This window comes from Microcaecilia unicolor, chromosome 9, assembly GCF_901765095.1.
Source record: "Microcaecilia unicolor chromosome 9, aMicUni1.1, whole genome shotgun sequence".
NCBI lineage: Eukaryota > Metazoa > Chordata > Amphibia > Gymnophiona > Siphonopidae > Microcaecilia > Microcaecilia unicolor.
In genome coordinates, this window is record NC_044039.1 from 139,682,919 (window position 1) to 139,707,511 (window position 24,593).

Consider the following 24,593-nt stretch of genomic DNA (forward strand, 5'->3'; position numbering starts at 1 on the left):
AAATAAGAGGTAGTTCATTCCTACCCTGGGCTCTCTGTAGGAACTGTTTCAGTCTGAACTTTCATGCCCTTTCATTTACACTGCTTCAAGCATACCGGATGCCGACTCCATGGTAGTTTAAAATTTAACAGCAACAATGATGCAGCAAGAGCAACCCCCCCCCCCCCAAAAAGGAAAGAAATCTCCCTCATTCCTCTCTCCCTATGGGCACCCCCCCCCCCTCCTTAGACTCCACTGTTTGCAAGAACCAATTGCAAAACCACAGGTGATGTGCAGGAAGGAACAGAGAAGGCTTCGGGGCTCAGGGATACAAACACCACCAAAAGGACAGGAGGCAACAGGACACTAAACAAGAACATCCGAAATTCAAGCGCATCTCCAGACACCCTAATGCCAGCTCCGAGCTGGTGTAGGGTTTACTGCAGTAAGGGCACCCTTCTGAAGTGTGCTGTTGTTTAAGCATTGGGGGGAGGGGGGGGGAGAATAGGAAGTGACCCATTCGCATGCTTTCGCCTTCATTAGCATGCTACTTGCGCTGATCTGGGGCGAGCTTGTTATTCCCCGCGGTATGAGCCTCTGAGCATGGTGCACCGATGTCAGCGCTAGTCCAGTGCTAATGGCCTCTGGCGCCCACGTTTGCTTCTAAGTATTGGGCCCTAGGTAATATTCAATAAAGTAGCACCTAAGTCAAGCCTTAAGATTTTCACTGAATCTAGGGAGCCAGCCCCAAAACAAAGCAGCCGACAGCTGAAACTTCTTAGGTTACCTCTCCACCCCACCTAACATTGTCCACAGTAAAATTCGAGTGTGCATGGGGTTGGAGGGGGGGGGGGGGGGAGAATCCCAGCTCCTTTACAAACTCATTTACTAAGACTCTTTTCCATTTTGTGTCTGAAAGTTTAGTAATTCAGGGGCTGATGCTCACAGGTCATCAATATGGCAGCCAAGGGTGAACTTACCGATTTGTAAAGAGTGACCGATACATAAAGGGAATCGCATTCAAATGAGATGCATGAAAATCCTGTGAGGGAAAGCTCCTAGCACATGCTAGGTAAGAGTCCATGTTTTGTGCATGCCCAGGAATCGATGCACGCTCTGCCAGTAGGCTGGTGTGGAATTGCTATAAAGTGAAAAAGACCTTATGTACCCAGTAAAGTCTTATGTGCTCATTTATAAAGACAGGAAGCTGTTTTCTCACAAAGGGCCAGAACGAGGGGCAGTACAGAGGAATTGAAGGAAACAAATTTTCTAACTGGCTGTGATCGGTCTATAGAGGATAATGGGACAATATGACAGCCTGAGCTTTCAGCTAAATAGCTTATCCCGATTTATTTAAAAAAATATTTTGCATCTTTTGGATGTGGCTTCTTCATGCATTAGTTTCCTTCACACAAGGAATTGCTATATTCATTACATAAGTTCCCTCTATCTCCCCCCTTTTTAAAAAAACTGTTGAATAACAGGGACAGCTCTAGACCTGCCGGAAAAATCAGTATGTTAAAGGTAGGTGCTCCTTTCTGTGCATTGCATGGAATGCTCATTTTAATACTGATGAGCTTTTGTAATACAGTTGTATAGGGTTATTGGTAGTTACTATGGCGAACGGTAAAAGGGACGCAGAACCCCTTTGTGCATTAGATGCTAAATAATGTTTGCTTTAGACCAACTACAACTGGTCTAAAGCAAACTTTGCATGCATAGTAAGCTTTGTGTATCTCCCCCTTAATCCCTTAAGATACCATTGCACATCACTGCCAGAAACTAGTAATTTCCCTTTTTGAAGCATGATGTCAGAAGTGATATCAACTACTTGATGGGTGACACATGGCACACAATCACTTTGCTTTGCACAGCCACCCAACTCCCATGGCACACAAACATTTTGAAAAGCCCCCCCCCCCCCCCCCCCTCCATGACACACAATCACCTCACCTTGAGCAGTCCCCTGTTATTCACAACCACAGGTAGCAGCTGTACTGTTCACTCTCTCCTTCTCCCCAGCTGAAATCGCACTTCAAGAGGAGGAGAGAGTGAATGCTAAATATTTGGATGCTTCCGTCCCCTGTCCCTGCCTAGAGCCAACTGCTCACGTGAACCACAGGGCTGTACAAAGGCCTCTGCAGTTCACATGAGCAGTCAGCTCCAGGTAGATACAGGAGGAGGAAGCAGCCCAATATGCAGTCACTCTTTCCTCTTCTTGCAGTACGATTTCAGTGAGGGACAGAGAGTAAACTGCGCAGCTGATTGCATCTGATGATTTTCCAACTCTTACCGGTGGTTCTGAGGCAGTCCCAGCAGTGATACCTGCTTTCAGGGGGGTCCCAGCAACACCAGCAGAATAGGGTCAGAGGCAACAGCAGCTTTTATTTTTATTTTTTTTTTGGGGGGGGGGGGGGGGGTCAGAGGCAGCAGCAGCTCTGAAGGAGGGGTCAGAAGCAGCAGTAGTTCTGTCCCCATGTCATTCTATACTTCTAAGGTTGTTAATGAATTGGACAGTTATTTATGTTCGAGTGATGCAGGTGATGATGTTTTCATTTTTTGGAAAGAACAGGCAAAAGTGCTAGCCACAACTGGCAAAATTTGCATGGGGGACCCTGTACAACCCTGCTACCAGAACATCTTCTGAGAAGACATTTTCTATTGCAGGAAGGACTGCAGAAGACAGGAGAGCTAGACTGGATCCTGAGGTTGTTGATGACTCATTATTCATCCACAGATTAAAAATTCATAACAGTGCTTCATAGGGCATATTTCTCCCCCACTAGGGCATACAGAATGGGTTGCATTTTGTACACCTGGACATTTTAACAGAGTGGATTAGGGTTCCTTGGGGTATTAGAAGTCAGCCATTGTTGGGGTTGGAAGGGTACAGGGTCGGAAGGGTAGAGGGTTGCTCGTTATTATTGTTTTCTACTTGTGATTTATAAACAACAGTTGCACAGCATATTGTTCCTTTTCATAGTTTAATAAAAAGATTTTAATATAAAATCATAAGTGTTTGAGGTTCTTCAGATGAGGACAGAACCAGCAGGGACAGGGACAGAATCTGTAAGGACGGGGCGGGGATGGAGACAGAGCCTGTGGGGATGGGACAGGGACAGAGAAAAACGTTGTCCCCGTGTCATTCTCTAACTTGACATTCCCTCTGAAAGGCTACTGGAGTACCAGAATGAGGCTTGGAATACAGAGAGGCAGCCAATGAAAGGAGTTAAGGTTAGCCCCCAGAATTGTATCAAATTTTTTTCACACTAAACAATGAATGTGTTAATTGCATTATTAACAAGTTAATTATGGAACCCTAGCTTATTCATTTATAGCCTCCCTTAACCAAGGTGGGTAACAAAATGGCATACATAATCATAAAAACAAATTAAAAGCACAGATAAGACCAAACAAATAAAATGCAATATAACTTCGCCAATGCTCTTACTCTGTCACGCCCCTAAAAAAATCAGCAACAGATCTGATCACATAAGGTACCATAGGTTACTAATGATCTGAAATAACTTAAACTTAGGAAATATGAAAGGGAATGGAGGAAGTACCCTTCAACGGTTTCTCTGAAACAGTATAATCTTAAAGCTAGTTCTTATAAAGCCACCAGTTTGTAGGCAAAAAGAACTTATTGTAATAAAGTTATTGAATCTGCTCCGTCTGAATCTCAAGAGCTATTTGCAGTAGTCTATCATTAACATCTAAACCTATTTCTTTTCAACATTCAGAGGTAACTTTAACTTGTCAAGATTTTGCTTTAGGCTTCGCTGTTGAAGTAGAAAAAAAAGAGTAAGGGACTTTGATATAGAAAGAGGAACCTCCTTGTTCATTGAAAGAATATAGGAAATGGTCAAGTTTTTCTGAAGTGAATGGCCCACTTGTTAAATATGCTTTGGGTTGTGTAAAGAACTCTTACTGTATGCTTCAGTTACTAATAATTCATTTAGTTGCATTATTAATAAATCATTTCAAGAGGGATTATTACCAGCTGCACTAAAGAAGTCAAGGATTGAACTACTATTGAAGAACAATAGTTTGGATGTAAATGCAATATGTAATTATAGGCCTATATCTTCATCTTCTTTGTGACCAAAACAACTGAGAAAATAGAATAGGATTAGTTATTACATTTTTGGAGACCAATAATATTTAGGATAATAAGTTTGGTTTTAAGCCAAAATATGACACTGAAACCCTTTCAATTTCACTTTTGGATATGGTGCGTTCAGGATTTGAAAAAGGTCAATGGTTTCTTTTGGTTGCTTTTGATAATTCATCAGCCTTTGACATAGCTGATCACAGAATTCTAATTAATCATCTGCAATCAACTGGTCTGACTGGCCTTATTTTAGAATAGTTTCGATCTTTTTTGTCAGATAGGAAATTTTCAATCGTGAAGGAACTTGACAGGTCAAGTGAAATGGATTATCTAACTGGAGTTTTGAAGTTTCTCAAGAGGTCCAGCTTATTTCCAATACTTTTAAATATTTTTTGATCCGACTATGTTGCTTGCTTAATTTTTGCATGAATTTATAATTTAGGCTTTCCACAGACTACATTCAATTCTTGCTCAGTATAGACAATTCTGTACTTTTGTCTTAAATCAGTTAATGCATGATGTGAGGGAATCTTAAATTGAATATAGACAAAACTCAAATTTTATCATCTACTTATTCTTCAGATGATATTCCTGTCAAATTTGTCATTGATGATGTTACAATTCCTACTGTTCATGAAATGCAAAATTTAGATGTTATTTTACACTCTGCTTTGACTGTGAAACGTCAGGTTTAAAAAATTATTCAAACAGTATTTTTTAAATTACGTCAAATCAGGAAGTTGAAAAATTTGATTAATCAATCTAATTTTAGATTGATGATCAAAAGAGTAATTGGTCCCTACTTTGAATACTGCAAAGGTGTGTTGATGGTTCTACCTAAGGCTTACTACAGATCATTGCAGGTAGCCCAGAATGCGGTGGCTAGAATAGAATACAGAATAAAATTTTGTTGTTGATTTTTAAAGTTTTAACGCACAATATTTCTGTTACCATTTCTGAAAATTTAAGGATGTATCTACCTCTAAGGTCTTTAAGATCAGAGAGTCAGAAACTTCTGGATGCTTCTTCTTTTCATAAAGTACATCTAGAGGAACATCATGAGACTCTTAATATCACTGGATTGAAACTTTGGAATGCACTACCACAAAAACCGAGAGCATTACAGGGTATTGGACAGTTCAAAAAAGATCTGAGAACTTTTATGTTTCAACAAGCCTATGGGGTAGACTAGGTTTTTGTTCCTGGACTGATGTGAAGTAGTGGTTATACCAGGCAAATTTAGGAGATATTGTGCAGGCTTTTATATATTTGTGTTCATATTAAGTCTGGTTTATATGATATTATTTTATTGAATATTATGTACATATATTTGTTAACCGCTGAGAATTTTTAGACTGTGCGAGTTCCAAATATTTTTCAATTAAATTACATTTACTAATACTACAGCTTCAATCTTTCCTTTCTAAAGCTCATGTTTTTCACTCCAGGCAGTTTGGCTTCCAGGAACATCAAAGCACTAAAACCTGCACAATGTCTTCTTAGTGAGGTCAAGCAACACTTGATCTAGATGCTCCTTTACATTCAGTTGGGCAGAAGATCACAGCACCTCTTTATTCTCTCCTATCGGATGTGTACCAGCCATTGTGGTGAGGCCCTAGCACACTAAATTAGCCCTTCAAGCACTTGAAATTGCATTGACGGAGTTGGACCTTTGTGAATTTTATCGCTAGAGCAGCAGAACAAAGTCACCAACTGGATAGATGTCACTTCCTCAGAGGGTTATGCTTTCTTTTCCCAGCTGACGCCAACTTAGATGTGACAAAGTGCTTTGTTTGATTCCTATTTTATTTTCATGAGTTACTTGTGATCTTTGTATTATACATAAACGCTTCCCCATCATGGTATTTCATATTTTCATTATTCTGACATACTTACCTAATTAATAGAAATTGCAAAACATGTCCAGACTTACTTTAACTTTGCTCTCAAACTTGCTGTAAGTTATCTAATGGGACATTAGCATCTCAATGCAATGCCACTGCCAATATGCCTGGAATTACATACATGAAACTAAGCACAGTATTGTAGAGAGCTGCCTTCCTAATGACAAACCCATGAATAGTGTAACAGGAGTAATGACATCATTGTCATCACAAGTTAGGTGTTATAGACCTTTAGCTAGTTTCATCTACTGTGACTTAATATCATTCACCAGGATTTCTCTCTAAATTAACCTACTTCTTCCCCCAGACATTTTAAAGATTCACAAAGACAGCCAAACTCGTCAAAAAACAAAGATAAATGATCACCTACTTTGTTAAACTGTGCCACTGGTTCTTGAATACTGCAACCCTTCCTCCCTCCCAAAAAAGTATAAAAAACATACAAGTCTGCTTGCGGGCTTTATAAATAGCACATTTTGTCCGAAATTTAATTTCCAAGCAACTTTAGGAAGATAAAAATTAATGTAGCCAAAATTGTCTGTAAAAGACACTCAGACTTTTCCACAAAAGCGTGAATGCTGAGCTTTAAGAATGGGCCAAAGGTTCTAGAGTGATATTTATGCAAGAGTATGTTTGCACAAGCTTTTTTGGGAATTGCCTTCTTTCCCAAATATTGCAGGAAATTCAAACTTTGGGTCAAAGATGTGCTATTTCAAAATAACACAAGGAAACAATGTAAGATTTTAACACTTTGTCCTTTATTTTTGTTCAACACTTTAATTTTCCCCAAAATACAAGATCCCCCCCCCCCCACACACTTTTGCTACGTGAAACATCTTATATACATAAAAATATGAATAGAAGTAATGTCTTACTTGAATATGGCTATTTTACTGATAACCTTGTCCAAGCCAGTATCACAGTTTTCCTGTTAGAAATAAAATATATACATATTACTCTAGAAGCAGTCTTTTAGCACTTTGTAAGAGGGGTTGCAGACTATAGGGTAAATATTCAGCCAGCAGCAGTGAGTGTTTTGCTGACCACAGCTATCATTATTCCAGGATATTCAATGCCAGGCCATGTCCAGGTTTCAGCACTGTACAGTCACAAAAAAGAGGGAATACAGCATACAAAAGCAACCAAACAAACAAACAAACAAAGCAAACACTGGGCCTTCAGGATTGAGAAAAATGTAGTTCTTTATTTATAATGGAGACCCGACACGGTCCGTGTTTCGGCGTACAAACGCCTTCATCAGGGGTCAAGGGACTCCTATAGGTCAGCAAGATAATAAGTTGACAAAGATGTGGAATAAACAATCAGGTTATATTACCCGCTGTTTGAACAGCTCGTTTGTAGAACGCCTTCAGCCGTGTAAACCGCCAAGAAAAAAAAAAAAAAAAAAAAAACCAGACAGGTTTTTGTTTGTGTGATGACTCTACAAGATGTGGAGACTACAGGTCTTGAGCATTTTTTTTTTTGGGGGGGGGGGGGGGGGGGGTGAAGCAGCTTTTGCCACACAGCCTGCTTTCAAATAGGACCAAACACTTTGCGAAATAACACTAAACCCTTCAAAAGGACACTTAAAAATTATACAGAAAACTTAACACACCATAACAGCCCTAACTCACCTATGAAAAGACAGTGCTATAAATATTGCACTGGGCCCTAGAGCACCAACATACCTGTTACTGGGAAATGAACAAGTTGTTCTGTTACACATTCCTAGCAGAATCCTTTACCTCAGTTGCGCATGCAAAACAGAGACAGAATAGGGAACCACAAACATGCAGATAAAAACTGAAATGGAGACCCCCTCCAATAAAATCAGACTCTATAAGAAGTGCAAATACTGGTTAAAAGAAGTGGAACTTTGTAGGTCTAAGTGCTCTGAAAATGTGCCCCTTTGTGTACTAGTATCAAGATATTAAAAGGGAAGAAATGAGTATTGAATGTTCACCTCTCAGCAATGGGGTGACATGGTCAAATTTATGAGCACCTGTGATGATATTTACTGCTACATTTTGAATAATCGTAAATGCCTAATATCTGCAGTTCACAGTCCTTGTAATAAAGTGTTGCAATAATCAAGACAATTCTCTACTAATACACGTATCAGAATTGATAGTGCTTTCCCATCTACCAGTCCCATTTTCAAAATGAAGAATTATTTTCTTACTAGGTTTGAAAGGTGCAATTGAAGGTGCCGGGCAAAATAGTGGAAACTATTATAAAGAATAAAATGACAGAAAACGTAGACAAACATGGCTTAATGGGACAGAGCCAGCATGGGTTCAGCCGAGGGAAGTCTTGCCTCACTAATTTGCTTCATTTCTTTGAAGGCGTGAATAAATATGTGGATAAAGTTGAGCCGGTTGATGTAGTGTATATAGATTTTCAGAAAGATTTTGATAAAGTTCATCATGAGAGATTCCTGAGACAATTAAAGCGTCATGGGATAGGAGGCAAGGTTCTGGTGTGGATTAGGAATTGGTTATTGGACAGAAAACAGAGGGTAGGGTTAAATGGTCATTTCTCTCAATGGAGGAGGGTGAACATTGGAGTGCCACAGGGATCTGTACTAGGACCGGTGCTATATAACATATTTATAAATGATATGGAAATCGGAATGACGAGCGAGGTGATCAAATTTGCAGATGATACATAACACTACTCAAGACTGTTAATGCTAAGGGGGACTTCGAAAAAAAGATTGTGTTGGAGGCAAAAACACACAGTAAAACTTTTTTAAGGTATATTAAAAGCAGGAAGCCGGCAAAAGAACTGGTTGGACCGCTAGATGACCGAGGAGTAAAAGGGGTGATCAGGGAAGACAAAGCCGTAGCAGAGAGGTTAAATGAATTCTTTGCTTCGGTCTTCACCGAAGAAGATTTGGGAGTGATACTAGTGCCAGAAATGGTATTTGAAGCTGACGAGTCAGAGAAACAATGAATTCTCTGTAAACCTGGAGGATGTAATGGGGCAGTTCTACAAACTGAAGAGTAGCAAATCTCCTGGACCGGATGATATTCATCTCAGAGTACTGATAGAACTGAAAAATGAGCTTGCGGAGCTATTGTTAGAAATATGTGATTTATCCTTAAAATCGAATGTGGTACCGGAAGACTGGAGGGTGGCCAATGTAACGCCGAGTTTTAAAAAAGATTCCAGAGGAGATCTGGGAAATTATAGACCGGTGAGTCTGACGTCGGTGCCGGGCAAAATGGTAGAGACTATTATTAAGAACAAAATTACAGAGCATATTCAAAAGCATAGATTAATGAGACAAAGTCAACATGGATTTAGTGAAGGGAAATCTTGCCTCACCAATCTACTACATTTCTTTGAAGGGGTGAACAAACGTGGATAAAGGTGAGCCAGTTGATATTGTGTATCTGGATTTTCAGAAGGCGTTTGACAAAGTACCTCATGCAAGACTCCAGAGGAAATTGGAGAGTAATGGGATAGGAGGTAGTGTTCTATTGTAGATTAAAAACTGGTTAAAAGATAGAAAACAGAGAGTAGGGTTAAATGGTCAGTATTCTCAATGGAGAAGGGTAGTTAGTGGGGTTCCCCAGAAGTCTGTGCTGGAACCGCTGCTTTTTAACATATTTATAAATGACCTAGAGATGGGAGTAACTAGTGAGGTAATTAAATTTGCTGACGACACCAAGTTATTCAAAGTCGTTAAATCGCGGGAGGATTATGAAAATTACAAGGGGACCTTACCAGACTGGGAGACTGGGCGTCTAAATGGCAGATGACGTTTAATGTGAGCAAGTGCAAAGTGATGCATGTGGGAAAGAGAAACCCGAATTATAGCTACGTCATGCAAGGTTCCACATTAGGATTAACGGATCAAGAAAGGGATCTAGGTGTTGTCGTTGATGATACGTTGAAACCTTCTGCTCAGTGTGCTGCTGTGGCTAAGAAAGTAAATAGAATGTTAGGTATTATTAGGAAAGGAATGGAAAACAAAAATGAGGATGTTATAATGCCTTTGTATCGCTCCATGGTGCGACCGCACCTCGAATATTGTGTTCAATTCTGGTCGCCGTATCTCAAAAAAGATATAGTGGAATTAGAAAAGGTGCAGAGAAGGGCGACGAAAATAATAAAGGGGATGGGACAACTTCTCTATGAGGAAAGGCTATAGCGGCTAGGGCTCTTCAGCTTGGAGAAAAGGCGGCTGAAGGGAGATATGATAGAGGACCATAAAATAATGAGTGGAGTTGAATGGGTTGATGTGAAGCGGCTGTTCATGCTTTCCAAAAATACTAGGACTAGGGGGCATGCAATGAAGCTACAATGTAGTAAATTTAAAACGTATCGGAAAAATTTTTCTTCACTCAACGTGTAATTAAACTCTGGAATTCGTTGCCAGAGAATGTGGTAAAGGCGGTTAGCTTAGCGGAGTTTAAAAAAGGTTTGGTCGGCTTCCTAAAGGAAAAGTTCATAGACCGTTATTAAATGGACTTGGGGAAAATCCACTGTTTCTGGGATAAGCAGTATAAAATGTTTTGTACTTTTTTGGGATCTTGCCAGGTATTTGTGATCTGGTTTGGCCACTGTTGGAAACAGGATGCTGGACTTGATGGACCTTTGGTCTTTCCAAGTATGGCAATACTTATGTACTTAAAACACGTGCGGATTATGAAATATAGCAGGAAGACCTTAGGAACTTGGAAGACTGTGCATCCATTTGGCAGATGAAATTTAATGCGGACAAATGCAAGATGATCTACATTGGAAAGAATAATCTGAATCATAGTTACCGGATGCTAGGGTCTACCTTTGGGGGGGGGGGGGGGGGGGGGGGGGGTCAGCAACCAAGAAAAAGAACTGGGTGTCATTGTAGAAAATACGCTGAAATCTTCTGCAGTGGCCAAATAAGCAAACAGGACGCTAGGAATTATTATGAAAGGGATGGTGAATAAGACCGAAAATACTATAATGCCTTTGTATCACTCCATGGTGCATCCGCACCTTGAGTACTGTATTCAGTTCTGGTCGCCGTATCTCAAAAACGATATAGCAGAATTAGAAAAGGTTCAAAGAATGGTGGATGTGAATTTGTGCCTCTTCCCTAAATTGTAGGCTGGGGTTTGAAAACAGAGGAAGCTAATGTATGCTGTATATTTCTATTTTATTATTTGATTCTTGAAATCTTGGAAATTTTGTTTTCTTTATAAGTGGTCGGAAAGGCCGTAAAAATTTTCTTATCCTTAAAGTATAGTATTTTTCTGTAAAATTTATGCCAATTTATTTATTTATTTGTTACTTATATCCCACATTTTCCCACACATGCAGGCGCAATGTGGCTTACAGAGAATTACATAAGAGTACAAACTTAACAGCTTAGGCAAGCATAAAGAAGTAAACATGGGGGAAGAAACTAACAAAGTGAACTAAGTAGGGTAAGGGACAAGGGATGTTTTAAAATTTATGCCAATTGCTTATTCACATTGTTTTGTGATATATTATCAATATGAATAAAATAAAAAATAAAAAAAAGAAAAGGTTCAAAGAAGAGTGACCAAAATGATAAATGGGATGGAACTCCTCTCATATGAGGAAAGGCTAAAGAGGTTAGGGATCTTCAGCTTGGAAAAGAGACAGATGAGGAGAGATATGATTAAGGTCTACAAAATCCTGAGTATTGTAGAACGAGTAGAAGTAAATCGATTTTTCACTCGTTCCAAAAGTACAAAGACTAGGGGACAGTCCTCAAGGATGTTACATGAAAATACTTTTAAAACAAATAGGAGGAAATATTTTTTCACTCAACAAATAGTTAAGCTCTGGAACACTGTTGCCAGTGGTAACAGTGGTTAGTGTATCTGGGTTTTAAAAAGGTTTGGACAAATACCTGGAGTAAAAGTCCATAGTCTGCTATTGAGACACACATGGAAAGTAACTGCTTGCCCTGGGATTTGTAGTATGGAGTGTTGCCATGATTTGGTTTTCTGCCAGGTACTTGTGACCTGGCTTGGCCACTGTTTGGAAAACAGGATACTGGGCTAGATGGACCCTTGGTCTGACCCAATATGGCTACTCTTACGTTCTAAGATGCAAGTCATGACCTAGGGTGACTCAGAATTTTGATAGAATCTACCAAGGGGATTTTTGAACCAGAACTATATAGTGGATCAGAAAAAAACACTTTCCCTTACCTAGAAAAAAAATAGCTGATACTTGTGGTTTTGACCATGGGGACCATATGTTTACACCCTTGTTCCAAGGTGTGGGTGAAAAAACTGTTTGGAAAACCTCACAAATCAACCACCTCCAAACAGAAATAAGGTTTTGATTGCTTATAAAACAAACGGGTACTTGGGGCAATCATACAAAGAAAATCCCTTCCCTTGGAAGTCGACCACCTTACCCATCCCTTTCAAAAACTCTGTAATACTCACATTCTCAGGCAAATATTTTGCAATGCTACTATGAGCCATTGGCTCAATGCAAAGAAGATGGATTATCTCTCTCATGATGATATCCTCCTTGGTCACATGAGTCAAGCCAGGCACATATCTCTCTCCTTGAGCCAGAAAAAAAAAAAAGGAGAGAGTTTTAAGATACATGCTCTTATGAATAAGGTACACAGCATAATTCCTTATCAATGAAATCTAGCCGAAAGGAAAACCTACAGAGCAGGGTTTCTCAAACCAGTCCTTGGGACACACCAAGCCAGTCTGATATTCAAGGTATCCACAATGGATATGCATGAGATAAATTTGAATGCAAACCTCTCTCATGCATATTCATTATGGATAGCTAGAAAACTAGACTGGCTTGGAGTGTCCCGAGGCCTGAGTTGAGAACCCCTGCTATAGAGAACAAAAGAACATAAGCATTGCCATACTGGGAGAGACTGAAGGTCCGTCAAGCGCAGTACTGTTTCCAATCGTGGCCAATTCAGGTCACATGTACCCGGCAAGATCCCAGAACAGTAAAACAAAGGTTATGCTGTTTATCATAGAAATAAGCAGTGGATTTTCCCAAGTCCATCTTAATAATGGATTGTGGACTTTTCTTTTAGGAAAGTATCCAAACCTTTTTTAAACCCTGGTCAGCTAACTGCTTTTACCACATTCTCTGGCAACAAATTCCAGAGGATAATCCAAGTTAGGAAAATAATCTGAAAAGTCAAATGAAGGTCTGGGTTGTCAAGTTATTACTACAAAAATACTGTGCATTTATGTAATACATCACCCTCAGGATGCTAGCAATGTTTTAACCTTAGTGTATTAGTGCTGCACTTGAGTGAGATTCCATAAGTAATTTCATTTGGGACATCCAAACATTACTACAGCCAGGGCTTTTAGGAATATGCTAAACCTTAGGTTCTCAGCTCTGGTCTTCAAGGTTTGCAATCATGACTGGTTTTCAGAACCAAGTGTACACAAATATCTGATGAACATTAAGGGCATTCTGTAAATCAGGACTTATGGCCCTAAACAGGTACATTTACACATACATACTTGGTCCTTTTGTATGGCATTCATTATAAAGTGGAGAATTACAGAAATATCAATACTGAACAATGTTAATTAAACCGGAGATACAGAACCCTGAATCTCGAGGGGTTTTCAGGTTACTCACAAATGAATATTTATCATATCTGTACACGTATGACTTAAAAACTCAATTTGAATAGTTTGTTTACACAGAAAACCAGATCTGCTTTGTAACCCTCAAAGGGTACAAAATTGAACAACTGTAAATCAATGATTAAGTCAAAAAAGTCTACACGGTATAACTCAAAATATCCAAGACATAAGACCAGAAGTACCAGCAAGTGCAATACTAAAAGTGTAAAAAAATGAAGACCAGTCTATGAATCAAAACTATGTTAAACTGACTTTCATGACTTATACTGTATAGTCTCAGTTTCAAAATGGACATCATGTGGTCTCAGATAAGTTAGTAAAATTTTTGTTTTCTCAAAGCATCTTCAAACAAAAATTTCCAGTGTTTCCTACTTATTAATTTAAAGATAAACTAAAATGAACACTCAAGGTTTAAATGATATTCTGGAATGCTTGAAGAATTCCAATTCAAATCTTCTGGCTGATCAAGTCTTCAATTCAAATTTTTTGACAAACCAAGAGACTCATTTTCAAAGCACACAGACTTACAAAGTTACAGATTACTATGTAACTGTAAGTTTATGTGCTTTGAAAATGAGAACCTAAGTCTCGATTCGGTTTTGAATAGTCTTCTTGCTTCAGAGGAATTGTCTTCTCAAGCATCATGTGAAGTTTCAATCATCCAAACTAGCTCAACAGCCACAATGCCAGCTCAATGGCTGGAATCTCTCTTTGCAGGAATGCAATAAGGCATCAGAGAGGACAGTATGATGGAACAGAAAGACTTCCATTTGCCAGACAACTGAATGATCTTCAGGAATCTGTTTAACAAACCACTAGCCGTTCATAGTTCCTCTGGGAAACAAACCTAGCAATCATCTACGAGTCAACTGAAAAGCTCCTAAAACAAAAGGTCCTGCCACAACACCTTCTGTAAACTCTGCCAAGGAAGGTTGACAAAATAGTACCTACTGAGCTGACTTTTCAGGCCTGAAGGTACCAACTTAACAACTAAAACAAGTCTTGGAAAAGTCTCAACAGTTTTAGCGTCAAGGACCCACCTCATCCTCTGAAGGGCTGACTACCACAATAGAACTAAAACAGATATCTCACCAAACGGCATCTCACTTGTGATGGAAAAACAGCTCTGCAATGGGGAACTTCCCATTATGACACCTTGAAGCTCTTGCTTTGCTGTGAGCAGCGGAGCGCATTTCTGGAACACAGGCATTGTTAACCTCTGCTGGAGATTCATATTACCTGAGCCCCCTGCATAATTATTGCTATCAACATGCAATACTGTGCCATCGTTCCCCCTCTAAGAACTTGTGGCAGAACCAAGTGTGTTTGATGACCAGCAATGCCCCAGCATCCACACTGACTAGCAGTCAGTCCTCCTTTTCCTCGTGCAGAGAAAAATATCATGCAGCTCCTAGTGTGTCCACCCATCAGCAGCTAGAAGACTCCTCTTCAGCCAAACATAATGTCATATGCTGAAGAAGTGGAAGGTTATCTGGGATCTTTTAATAAGAAAAGGCTCCTTCTTGGATAGAAGGGGAGGGGAGGACAGGAAAGGTGGGGGCAGGGGAAATGGGAGCACTTTATTACATTATCAGGGGCTCTAAAATAAAAAATTATTACCTATAATATTTGGGGTCTCAATTTGCACACTAAAGTGGATGTTACTGTTCCAAAAAATTACAGAGGCCACACAGGACAATTTGTTTAGTGCAAGAAATGCACCTACTGAAGGCACAAGAATACTATGTTAGTGACTGGAGATTCCCTAACTGAATCTGGGCACCTAATGTGCTTGAATGCAAAAAAGAGGGTAGGGCGTGGATCCTATTTGCTCAGGGGTTTTAATGTGGAGGTCCATTGAGTACTGAGAGTCAAAGGGGACAGGTTTTTATTTGTGGTGGCCAAGTTAATAATCAGAAACACACATTATGTGAACAAGTATATATCCCTAATATAAGACAGGGAGAATTTCCAGAGGAACACAACTAAAATTCTGAATGATGAGATTCAAGATGGCTTCCGTGAGAGAAGGTGCAGCGTGAGCACTCTCGTACCTCCGTTGAATAACGCAGAGCGGCCTTTTCTATTCCCAGAAATGAGGAAGCGAAAGGGGAACCAGGGCGAAGGACTCCTCTAGTGCTGGAGGTGCTCCTGCCCTTCGTCAGACGCTGGAGACGTTTTGCGCACAGCCGCAAAGAACACATGTTCCGATCTTGGTTGGGTCTCCAGTCCAGCAGGGAGACTTTAGCTTGGAGACGGCGTCCTTGAGTCCGCCTCCACAAACGGCGCCACCCAGACCCGGCGAAAGAGTAAACCCAGCACGAGAACTCCAGACGGAAGGCCTGGAAATCATAGGAGGCCCTGCTGGGTTTTCTACCCCAGAAAATTTGTCAGCGCGAGGGAGTTTAAGTGAGGTGGTTTCCTCACCATCCCCCATTCTGGTGACTCTGGCGGAGAGCCTGGGTGGACAGAAAAGACTGGCCATTGTTACAATGGAGATGCTATGGGACGCGATTCAGGCGTTAAATTCGACCATGCTTCAATCTTCTAATGCTTTCAAAGTGGAAATAGCCGAAGTTAAACAACAGCATTCTTCTTTGTCGAAGAAGGTGGAAAAACTAGAGAAGACAAGTGAGTCGCATGATTTTGAAACTAAAAAACTTCAAAGTACTATCGCAACTGTTTTAGTTGATAAGGATAAGATGTGCAACAAAGTTGAATATCTTGAGAACTTATTAAGGCGAAATAACCTAAGCTTCTTGAACTTTCCGAGGTCTCCAATGATTCCTCCAATAGAGATGTTGCGAAGATAATTTCTGGAAGTCTTAGGGCTTTCGCCAGACTTAGTTCCTCCTGTTGTGAAAGCGTATTATGTTACTGGTGTTAAAAACTCCAACGTATCTCCAAACTTAGATCAAAATTTAACTGCTATGCTAGAATCTTCATTGGAGGTTATTACTGAGAGTACAACTTTGTTGGTTACCTTCGCCTTCGAGACCGATAGGAATAATATACTGAGGCTATATTTTACACATATTACACAACAATTTTGTGGCTGTAAGATACAGGTGTTTCCTGATTTGAGTAGGTCTACTCATAGAAGAAGAAAGGAATTTATAGCTTTAAGATCGCGAACTTTGGCTTCAGGAGCCACTTTTTCCTTGAAATTCTCATGTAGATGTTTAATTTCCTTAAACTCTGTACACTATGTATTTTTTGATCCCGCGAAACTGTTGCAATTTATTACTGTTAAAGAAAGAGGCACGGTTGAAACAACCTCAGTTGCTCCAATAGATAGCTGAAACCGCTGATCGGTAGTGTGCTCTATTTCCTCATTTTTTATAACAGATGTTTTCTGATTTCTTTTTTGTTTTTCTTTTCTTTTCCTTGTATCTTGAATTTAAATAGTGGACAAAACTTGAAGTACTTTTCCATTTAAAATTATTTACTTGATATGTTTAATTTACTAATATTTCCCTGCATTTATATTATGTAAATGTATATTTGAATATGAATAAAGAAATTTTAAAAAATTCTGAATGATCAGGAGGGGGAGCTAATTATTGGGGGATTTTTTTTTTTTTAATTGAAATGAGGTCTTATTGAGCACATGCAAAAAAAAAAAAAAAAAAAGCACAATACATGTCAACGAGATCAATATAAAATAAAAAGGACCAAAATAAAGAACAATTTGTATAAAAAAGGATTATGCCAATGTGGAAGAATGCCTCACATTTTAACCTAACACATAAACTAGGTAACTCAGGAGGGATGAAGACAAATGGACAGAAGGAGAGGAGACAATTTCATAAGTTCTTAGGAACTCTAAATATAGTTGATGAGTGGATAGCGTTGCACTCAGATCCAGACTTTACATATTTCTCTCATGTGCCCCATACTTACTTGAGAATAGATCTTATCCTTGAAGGAAATGACCTATTTTCTAGGGTGGAGAAGGCACACACATGATTACTTGATCTGATCATATCCCAGTCTGTCTGGAGAAGGTAGATGGAAGAGAATCCACAGGTACATTATATTGGAGATTAAATGATAGTGCTGCAGGTGGAGCAATATTTGCATGAGAATTTGGACTTTAATGATACTGCAGAGGTAGCAGAAGAGGCAGTTTAGGAGGGGTTGAAGGCAATAATGAGCAGACATTTGTTTAGCTCTGGCAGCTCAAAGGAAAAGAAGTAGATTGGAAGAGGTTAAATACCCCAGAGGATAACCACCTTGGAGAGTGAACGTAAGAGGAGGATTGGGGAAAAAGCTATATTATTTTGAAAGGAGCTTGGGAAGTTGAGAACCTTCATTATCATTTAGAGCAGGTGAAACAACAGTTTTTTAAGTTTAATAATAAAGCAAGTCAACTATTGGCCCACACAGTAAAGATGCAGTGGACAAGGAACAATATCCTTCGAATTAAGAAGGGTGATGGGACTCTGGTAATTGATGAGAAGAGTATATGGAAACAGTCTGTAGAATTTTATAAGGCCCTCTATATCCCTTAGCAGGAGGAAGTGGAAAGCGAAATGGTGAAGATTCATATGGAGAAACCTGCAGTAGAGAATGTGAAATTATTAGACCGACCAATTTCAGGGATGAAGGTACTTTGATTAATGCGTTCCAGAAAATCAGGGCTGGATGGCTTCACGCTGAAATTTTACAAGCTATTCCAGGAGTCGTCAATGGGACACATCTTGTGTCTATTAATTCACTGTGAGTGGGTGTGGGTGGGGGGGTAAAAACTACTTTAATTTTATATTGACATGGATTACTATTATACCCGAGGGAAAGGACCACTCTCAATGAAGATCCTATCACCCTATTTCACTAACTGGTACTGATACAAAAATCTGGCAAAGATTTTAGTGGATAGATTAATGAATTGGATCTCCCAGATGGTCCATCCAGATCAGTCCGGGTGCTTAATATGACAAGAGTGGGCTAAGATGACGAAAGTGCCCAGTCCTTTTCTCTGATGACAGACAGAAAGCTTTTGATAGTGTATCCTGGCTCTTTATGTTAAAGGTTTCAAGTAAAATAAAGCTGGGGCCTCGATTCTTGAGCTGGATTTGTTCAATTTGTAACTCACCATTAGCCTGCATTTGGGTACATAGGGGGTACTTTAAGACTTTTGTGATTAAAAAGGAACCAAGAAGGAATGCCTACTTGCCTCATTCTATTTGCATTGATTATTGAACCACTGGCCCAACGAGTGTGGGAGTTGGAATCAATAGATAGGATTCAGGCACATGGTAAGAAACACAAAATTGGCTTACTTGCAGAAGACTTTCTATTCATTTTATTTATTTATTGCATTTGTATCCCACATTCCCCCACCTATTTGCAGGCTCAATGTGGCTTACATAGATTTGTTGACATTGTCATTATCAGGATATCAGATACAGTTAGCAGTGTGTAGTGATCAAGAAGGGAAGAGGGAAGAAGGGAGGGAGTGAATTGGATAGCAGTATAAGGTAAACTTTCATAGTTGAGAGGGTTGGTGAGGTGAGTTAATGAGGTTGTGGGTGCTCATTGTAGGCCTTGTTGAAGAGGAATGTTTTCAGCAATTTTCGAATACTCTTACTAGGCCTAAGTTGTGGTGGTAGGTGAATTTGAGAGATACGGGAGGGTGTCAAAGTCAACAGGGAAAGTCCGAAGTCTTAAATATTATTTCATCAATAGATCAGGAAGGGCTTTTACGCACTCAGTGTCCATGCTGATGGGTTGGTACAGTGAGTAGATATTTGGGAATCAATATAGCAGGGAAAAGGACTACCTCCTTATATGTCCTTAAATAAGAGCCAGTAATTAAAAGGCTAGACCAGGATCAGCAGAATTGGTACAAATTGTGTCTGTGGTGGGAAGGCAGAATAAAAGTTGTAAAAATTATGCCTTTAACCTCAACTGTTGTATCTGTTTCATGTGTTGCCAGGTAGGGTAGAAGAAAAAGTGTTGATTAGTTTGCAGTGAAGAGAGACTATCTCCCCCTCCACCCCCCCCCCCCCCCCGAATATTCATCAAGCAGAGGTGAGCATTTTTTTTTAGGCTGGCTAACACATTGCTGTCTAAGTCAAAATTCTGCCCTTGCTTGCATAGCCAAACAAACCATTTAAAGATAGGATTGCTATTTATGCAGCCTGATTTAAGCAGTTCACTAATGCAGTGACGTGCTAAATATCAGAACTTAACCTGAATATGCTCCTGGAATGCCCACAAATTAGCCGCTATTGAGTTCAGCGCTAACTAGTCATTTTCAGCAAAGATAAGCGGTTAAGTACCACTGAAAATGACTGGATAGCTATGAACAAGCCATTTAACTAGTTGACAGCTGTTTCCAGCAGGTTAAATAGTTTTGAATATTGGCTGGTATGTGTCTATGTAGGACAGGGTGGGGGGGGGGGGGTGCTGGGACTGGCTGTGCTCAATGTGAAAAAGTACTATTGGGTAGCTCAACTACAGGACCTACTGGCCTGGAAAACTTTTAGACTCCAAACTAACTTATGACTTTCAGATAACATAGTAACATAGTAGATGACGGCAGAAAAAGACCTGCACGGTCCATCCAGTCTGCCCAACAAGACAAACTCGTATGTGCTACTTTTTGTGTATATTTTACCTTGATTTGTACCTGTCATTTTCAGGGCACAGACCGTACAAAAGTCTGCCCAGCACTATCCCCACCTCCCAACCACCAACCCCACCACCCACCACCGGCTCTGGCACAGACCGTATAAGTGTGGCCAGCAGATAAATCATTTAATTAAGAGGGAGGAAGTGACATAAGCGCTGAGAGATGGCAGTCTTATTCCTTAGCTCCACCAGTGCGGGAAGAGAAAATAAAGCTACACCCGAAGTTGCAGGTCGATTTTCCTCTACACTCACACCAGGTACCTTCTACATGATGGCTGTGAGGAAAAAGCTCAATAAATTTAAATATACGGCTGAGAAGCGTGCATGCACCACAGGGGCACTGCAGAAAGCTGAGACACTCCGGAACAAGATGGAGGAGGCTGACACGGACTCAGATCCAGACCACATGGAGCTGATTGAGAGTGACGGGGATCTTACCAACAATGATGTAGCTCGTTGGTTTAAGGAGTTAAAAGCTGAAATGGCTGCAATTCGGAAAGATATACAGTCAGCGGTCTCAGCGCTCCAAAATGAGGTGAGGGAGATTGGGAGTCACTTGGAGCAAACTGAGGAGAGGACAGAAGGCCTTATAGATGATTTGCAAACCTTGAGAGCGGAAATTAAATCGGAAAGAAAGATAAGGACTCAATGGCAATTGGCGTTGGAGGATCTTGAGAACCGATCCAGGCACTGTAACTTACGTTTTAAGGGAGTATCCGAAGAAGAGAAGTTTATGGACAGCGTCCAAATGGTTAAAGAGATCTGTGCCTTCCTCGTGGCTTCAGGCGAGAATAACCCTGGTACCTCTGAGACAGTGTCTATAACATTGGATAGAGCCCACAGAAGTCTGGGGCCCCAAAGGGAATCCCTGCCTTGAGACATAATTGAATGCTTCCACGACTTCTCAGTGAAAGAGACTGTGTGGAGAAAAGCTAGAAATCTGGGAGACATCACCTTGAACAACTGCAAAATAAAAGTATTTCAAGATTTGGCCAAGGCAACACTTCAACGTCGGACAGACTTACTCAAAGTGACTAAATATCTACAACAGGCTGGACTGAGATATTGGTGGCTTTATCCATTTGGATTACTATTCACTGTAGGTGGACAGACGTGCAGGGTCCAGACTACGGTTGAGGCCTGCAGAGATCTACTGGAGCTGGGTTGTTCAGATGTTCTGGTCCCTGCAATTAAGGGAAGTGCTTCAGGGTCCCCTACCACGCTAAAACCTTCTTGGCAGGTAGGTTCATGGAATATTAATGGTTTGAATGATCCAGGAAAGAGAAGTATTATTTTTCGAGAGCTGAAGCATCTCTACTACTACTATTACTACTAATCATTTCTATAGCGCTACTAGATGTACGCAGCGCTGTACACATTATATGCAGGTACTTTCTCTGTCCCTAGAGGGCTCACGATCAGTCTCCTTTGGGATGTTATCATGCTCCAGGAAACACATAAAAAAAAAAAAGATGTTTCACTACTTCGCCATAGAGAATATAAAGAGTGTTATACGCATGCTTATCCAAGAGGGGGTAAAACTGGGGGAGCTGGTGATCTACATTAAGGCAAGGGAACCTTTTACTAAAGACAATTTATTTGTAGATGACTCTAGGACATGTCTTACAGTTAAGGGATGCCTATATGACCAGCAAGTAACTTTTGTTAACCTGTATGCTCCAAATGTGGGTCAGGGGGATTTTTTTTCTTTTAATTCCCTGCGTAAAGATCTTCTTCATTTTGTCTCGGGGCACGTGATTATGGGGGGTGACTTTAACTTGTCTCTCACAGCATTACACCATTCCAAGTGTGGAGTGGGGAGTGGTTTGGTTCATAGAGAAAAATTATTGCAACTGGTTGGGGACTAGATTTGCTGGATATATGGAGATTACAACATCCGGGCAAACACTCCTACTCCTTTTTACTTATATGCACAACAGACCTATACAAGAACAGATTTGATATGGTGTTGTCGTGCTTTGTGGGGTCAGGTGCAAGACATTGAAATTGTGAGTATATATGCTTCTGATCATGCTGTGGTTTGGGCCCAGTTGCTTGGTTTGAAGGGCAAGCAGCGTCATACCTTCTGGAAGTTAAATGAAATTAGTACTGGGGGATGAGGAAGTATGTGAAAAAGTGCGTGGGGTTATAAAAAACTATATAGATCAGATGGCATTCTCTGGGATGCTCTCAAGGCAGTGGTACGTGGCCATCTTATTAAGAGGGGAGCACGAAGGAAGCGGGAATGTGGCATTAAAGAGTTATAGCTTCGGATGCAATTAGTGCGTCTAGAGAGACTGCACCATGAGGGGAGAAATCCTGACATTTTGCCACATCTGCTAGTTTGTAGGACGGAGTTACAGCGGCTTCAGGTGGACCAGATGGAATTCCATAGAAGATTGGTCCAGCAGAGGTTTTATGAATTCAGTAATAAAGCAGGCAGAATGCTAGCGTGGCATCTTAGAAAGCGTCAGATTATGCATGCCATCACCAAAATTAAGGGGCCTAGAAACATTCTAGACTACCGAGACAGGGAGATTCAGGAACAGTTTTGACCAGTTTTATACTAATTTACACACAAGAGGTGAAGGGGTCCAGCCATCAAAGATTCAGCAGTATTTGGCCAGGGATGGATTGAAGGGGTTAACTGCAGCCGACTGGGACTGGATAAAAACCCCTATAGCCCTTAAAGAGATTATGAGGGTGGTTAAACGCCTTAAAGGGGGAAAGATACCGGGAATAACGGATATACTGCAAAATTTTATAAGCTTTTTCTTGCCAAGTTAGGTCCTCTCCTGAGACGGGTAGGTAATGCATGCTTTGAAGGTCACTCCCTCCTGCCTAGTATGCACAAAGTGGGGATCTCAGTCATACTAAAACCGGGGAAAGATCCTACGGTATGTGGCTCTTATCGTCCGATTTCTTTACTCAATATCAATGTAAAGATCCTGGCAAAGATTATAGCGGATCATTTAAGTAGAGTACTCCCACAGCTTATCCGTACTGACCAATCTGGATTTGTGCCCAGATGCCAGGTAGTAGAAAATATTAGGCGGACTATAAATATAATTTGGGAGGGCGAAGATGCAAGGGGAGACATCAGCCCTGCTGGCTACGGATGCTGAGAAGGAATTTGATAGGGTCAATTGGCCGTATTTGTGGGCAGTATTGCGCTAAATGGGTTTTGGCCCCAAGTTCCTTGGTTAGTTGCAGTGTCTCTATGAAGCCCTTGTGGCTCGTATTAAGATTAATGGAGGGTACTCACCACAATTCTCCAATACAAGGGGGACCAGACAAGGATGCCCACTATCTATTGAGCCCTTGGCACAATGGGTTCGATCTCTGCCCGACATAAGGGGTTCAAATAGGGGGTATGGAGCATAAGATACCTTTGTTTGCCGGCGATATACTGTTCTATGTGAGAGCACCCCAGTTGACCCTGCCCACAATAATACGGGAATTAAACAGCTTTGAAAAAAATATCGGGATTCAAAGAGGCGTATTTTCAAAGCACTTAGCCTTCCAAAGTTCCATAGTAACCTATGGAACTTTGGAAGGCTAAGTGCTTTGAAAATACACCTTCAAAGTATATTATGACAAATCAGAATTTATGGGAATTACCATCCCAGAAGAGAATGAGGAAAGGCTGTTGCAATCTTTTGCCTTTCGTAAGGTGTGGATCAGTTTCCGCTATCTGAGTATACAGCTTCGCCGAGATTTGAACACTTGGAAGAACGGGTGGTTTCGTGGTGGGGTCAGATTTTGGCAGTTAAAATGAATTTGCTACCACAATTATTGCTCCTGTTTCAAACTCTCCCCTTGGCGGTCCTGAGGATGGAACTCCTGCAACTCCAGTCTGAAATTTCTAGCTTTGTCTGGGGAGGGCGTCCCTCGAGACTAGCTAAGAGGGTGATGTGGACCCTAGTGGAACTGGGGGGATGGGGAATGCCCAAATTAGTGTGGTATTACTGGGCTGCACAATTAAAACTTATTTCTGGTTGGAGTCGGGAGGAGGGGGGGCAGTTGCCCACGACCTCCCTAAAACAATATTATGTGAAGGATTACTCCCTGGGAGCAGCCCTTTGGGCTTCTTTTTCTAGTTGGACCTATAAACAGATGACATCTAACCCATCTGTCTCACATTTACTTTCCTGTGGGGCTTTTTAAAAACTAAGCTGAGGGGCTCCCATGCTTCTTCTTCATTTGTGCATGTTACACAGCAGCCAAGATTTTCTGTTGGCCTGAGACGGCCAATATTTGTTGACTTGGCTCAACAAGGTCTTATTACATTTTGATTTGTAATTTCTTAGATGCTGGGTTATCAATAGAAATCAAACAAAA

General features: G+C 40.6%; 1 protein-coding gene across 1 annotated transcript in view; it reads right to left on the reverse strand.

Annotated features, from left to right (window-relative positions):
• Window positions 1-24,593, reverse strand: part of UBR1 (ubiquitin protein ligase E3 component n-recognin 1) — a 718,041-nt gene that overhangs the window by 319,176 nt on the left and 374,272 nt on the right. The window contains exons 21-22 of the mRNA XM_030215524.1: window positions 12,417-12,541; window positions 6,873-6,925 (exon numbers count right to left, since the gene is read on the reverse strand). Coding sequence (XP_030071384.1) covers window positions 6,873-6,925; window positions 12,417-12,541 — 178 coding nt within the window. The remainder of the gene's footprint in view (window positions 1-6,872; window positions 6,926-12,416; window positions 12,542-24,593) is intronic.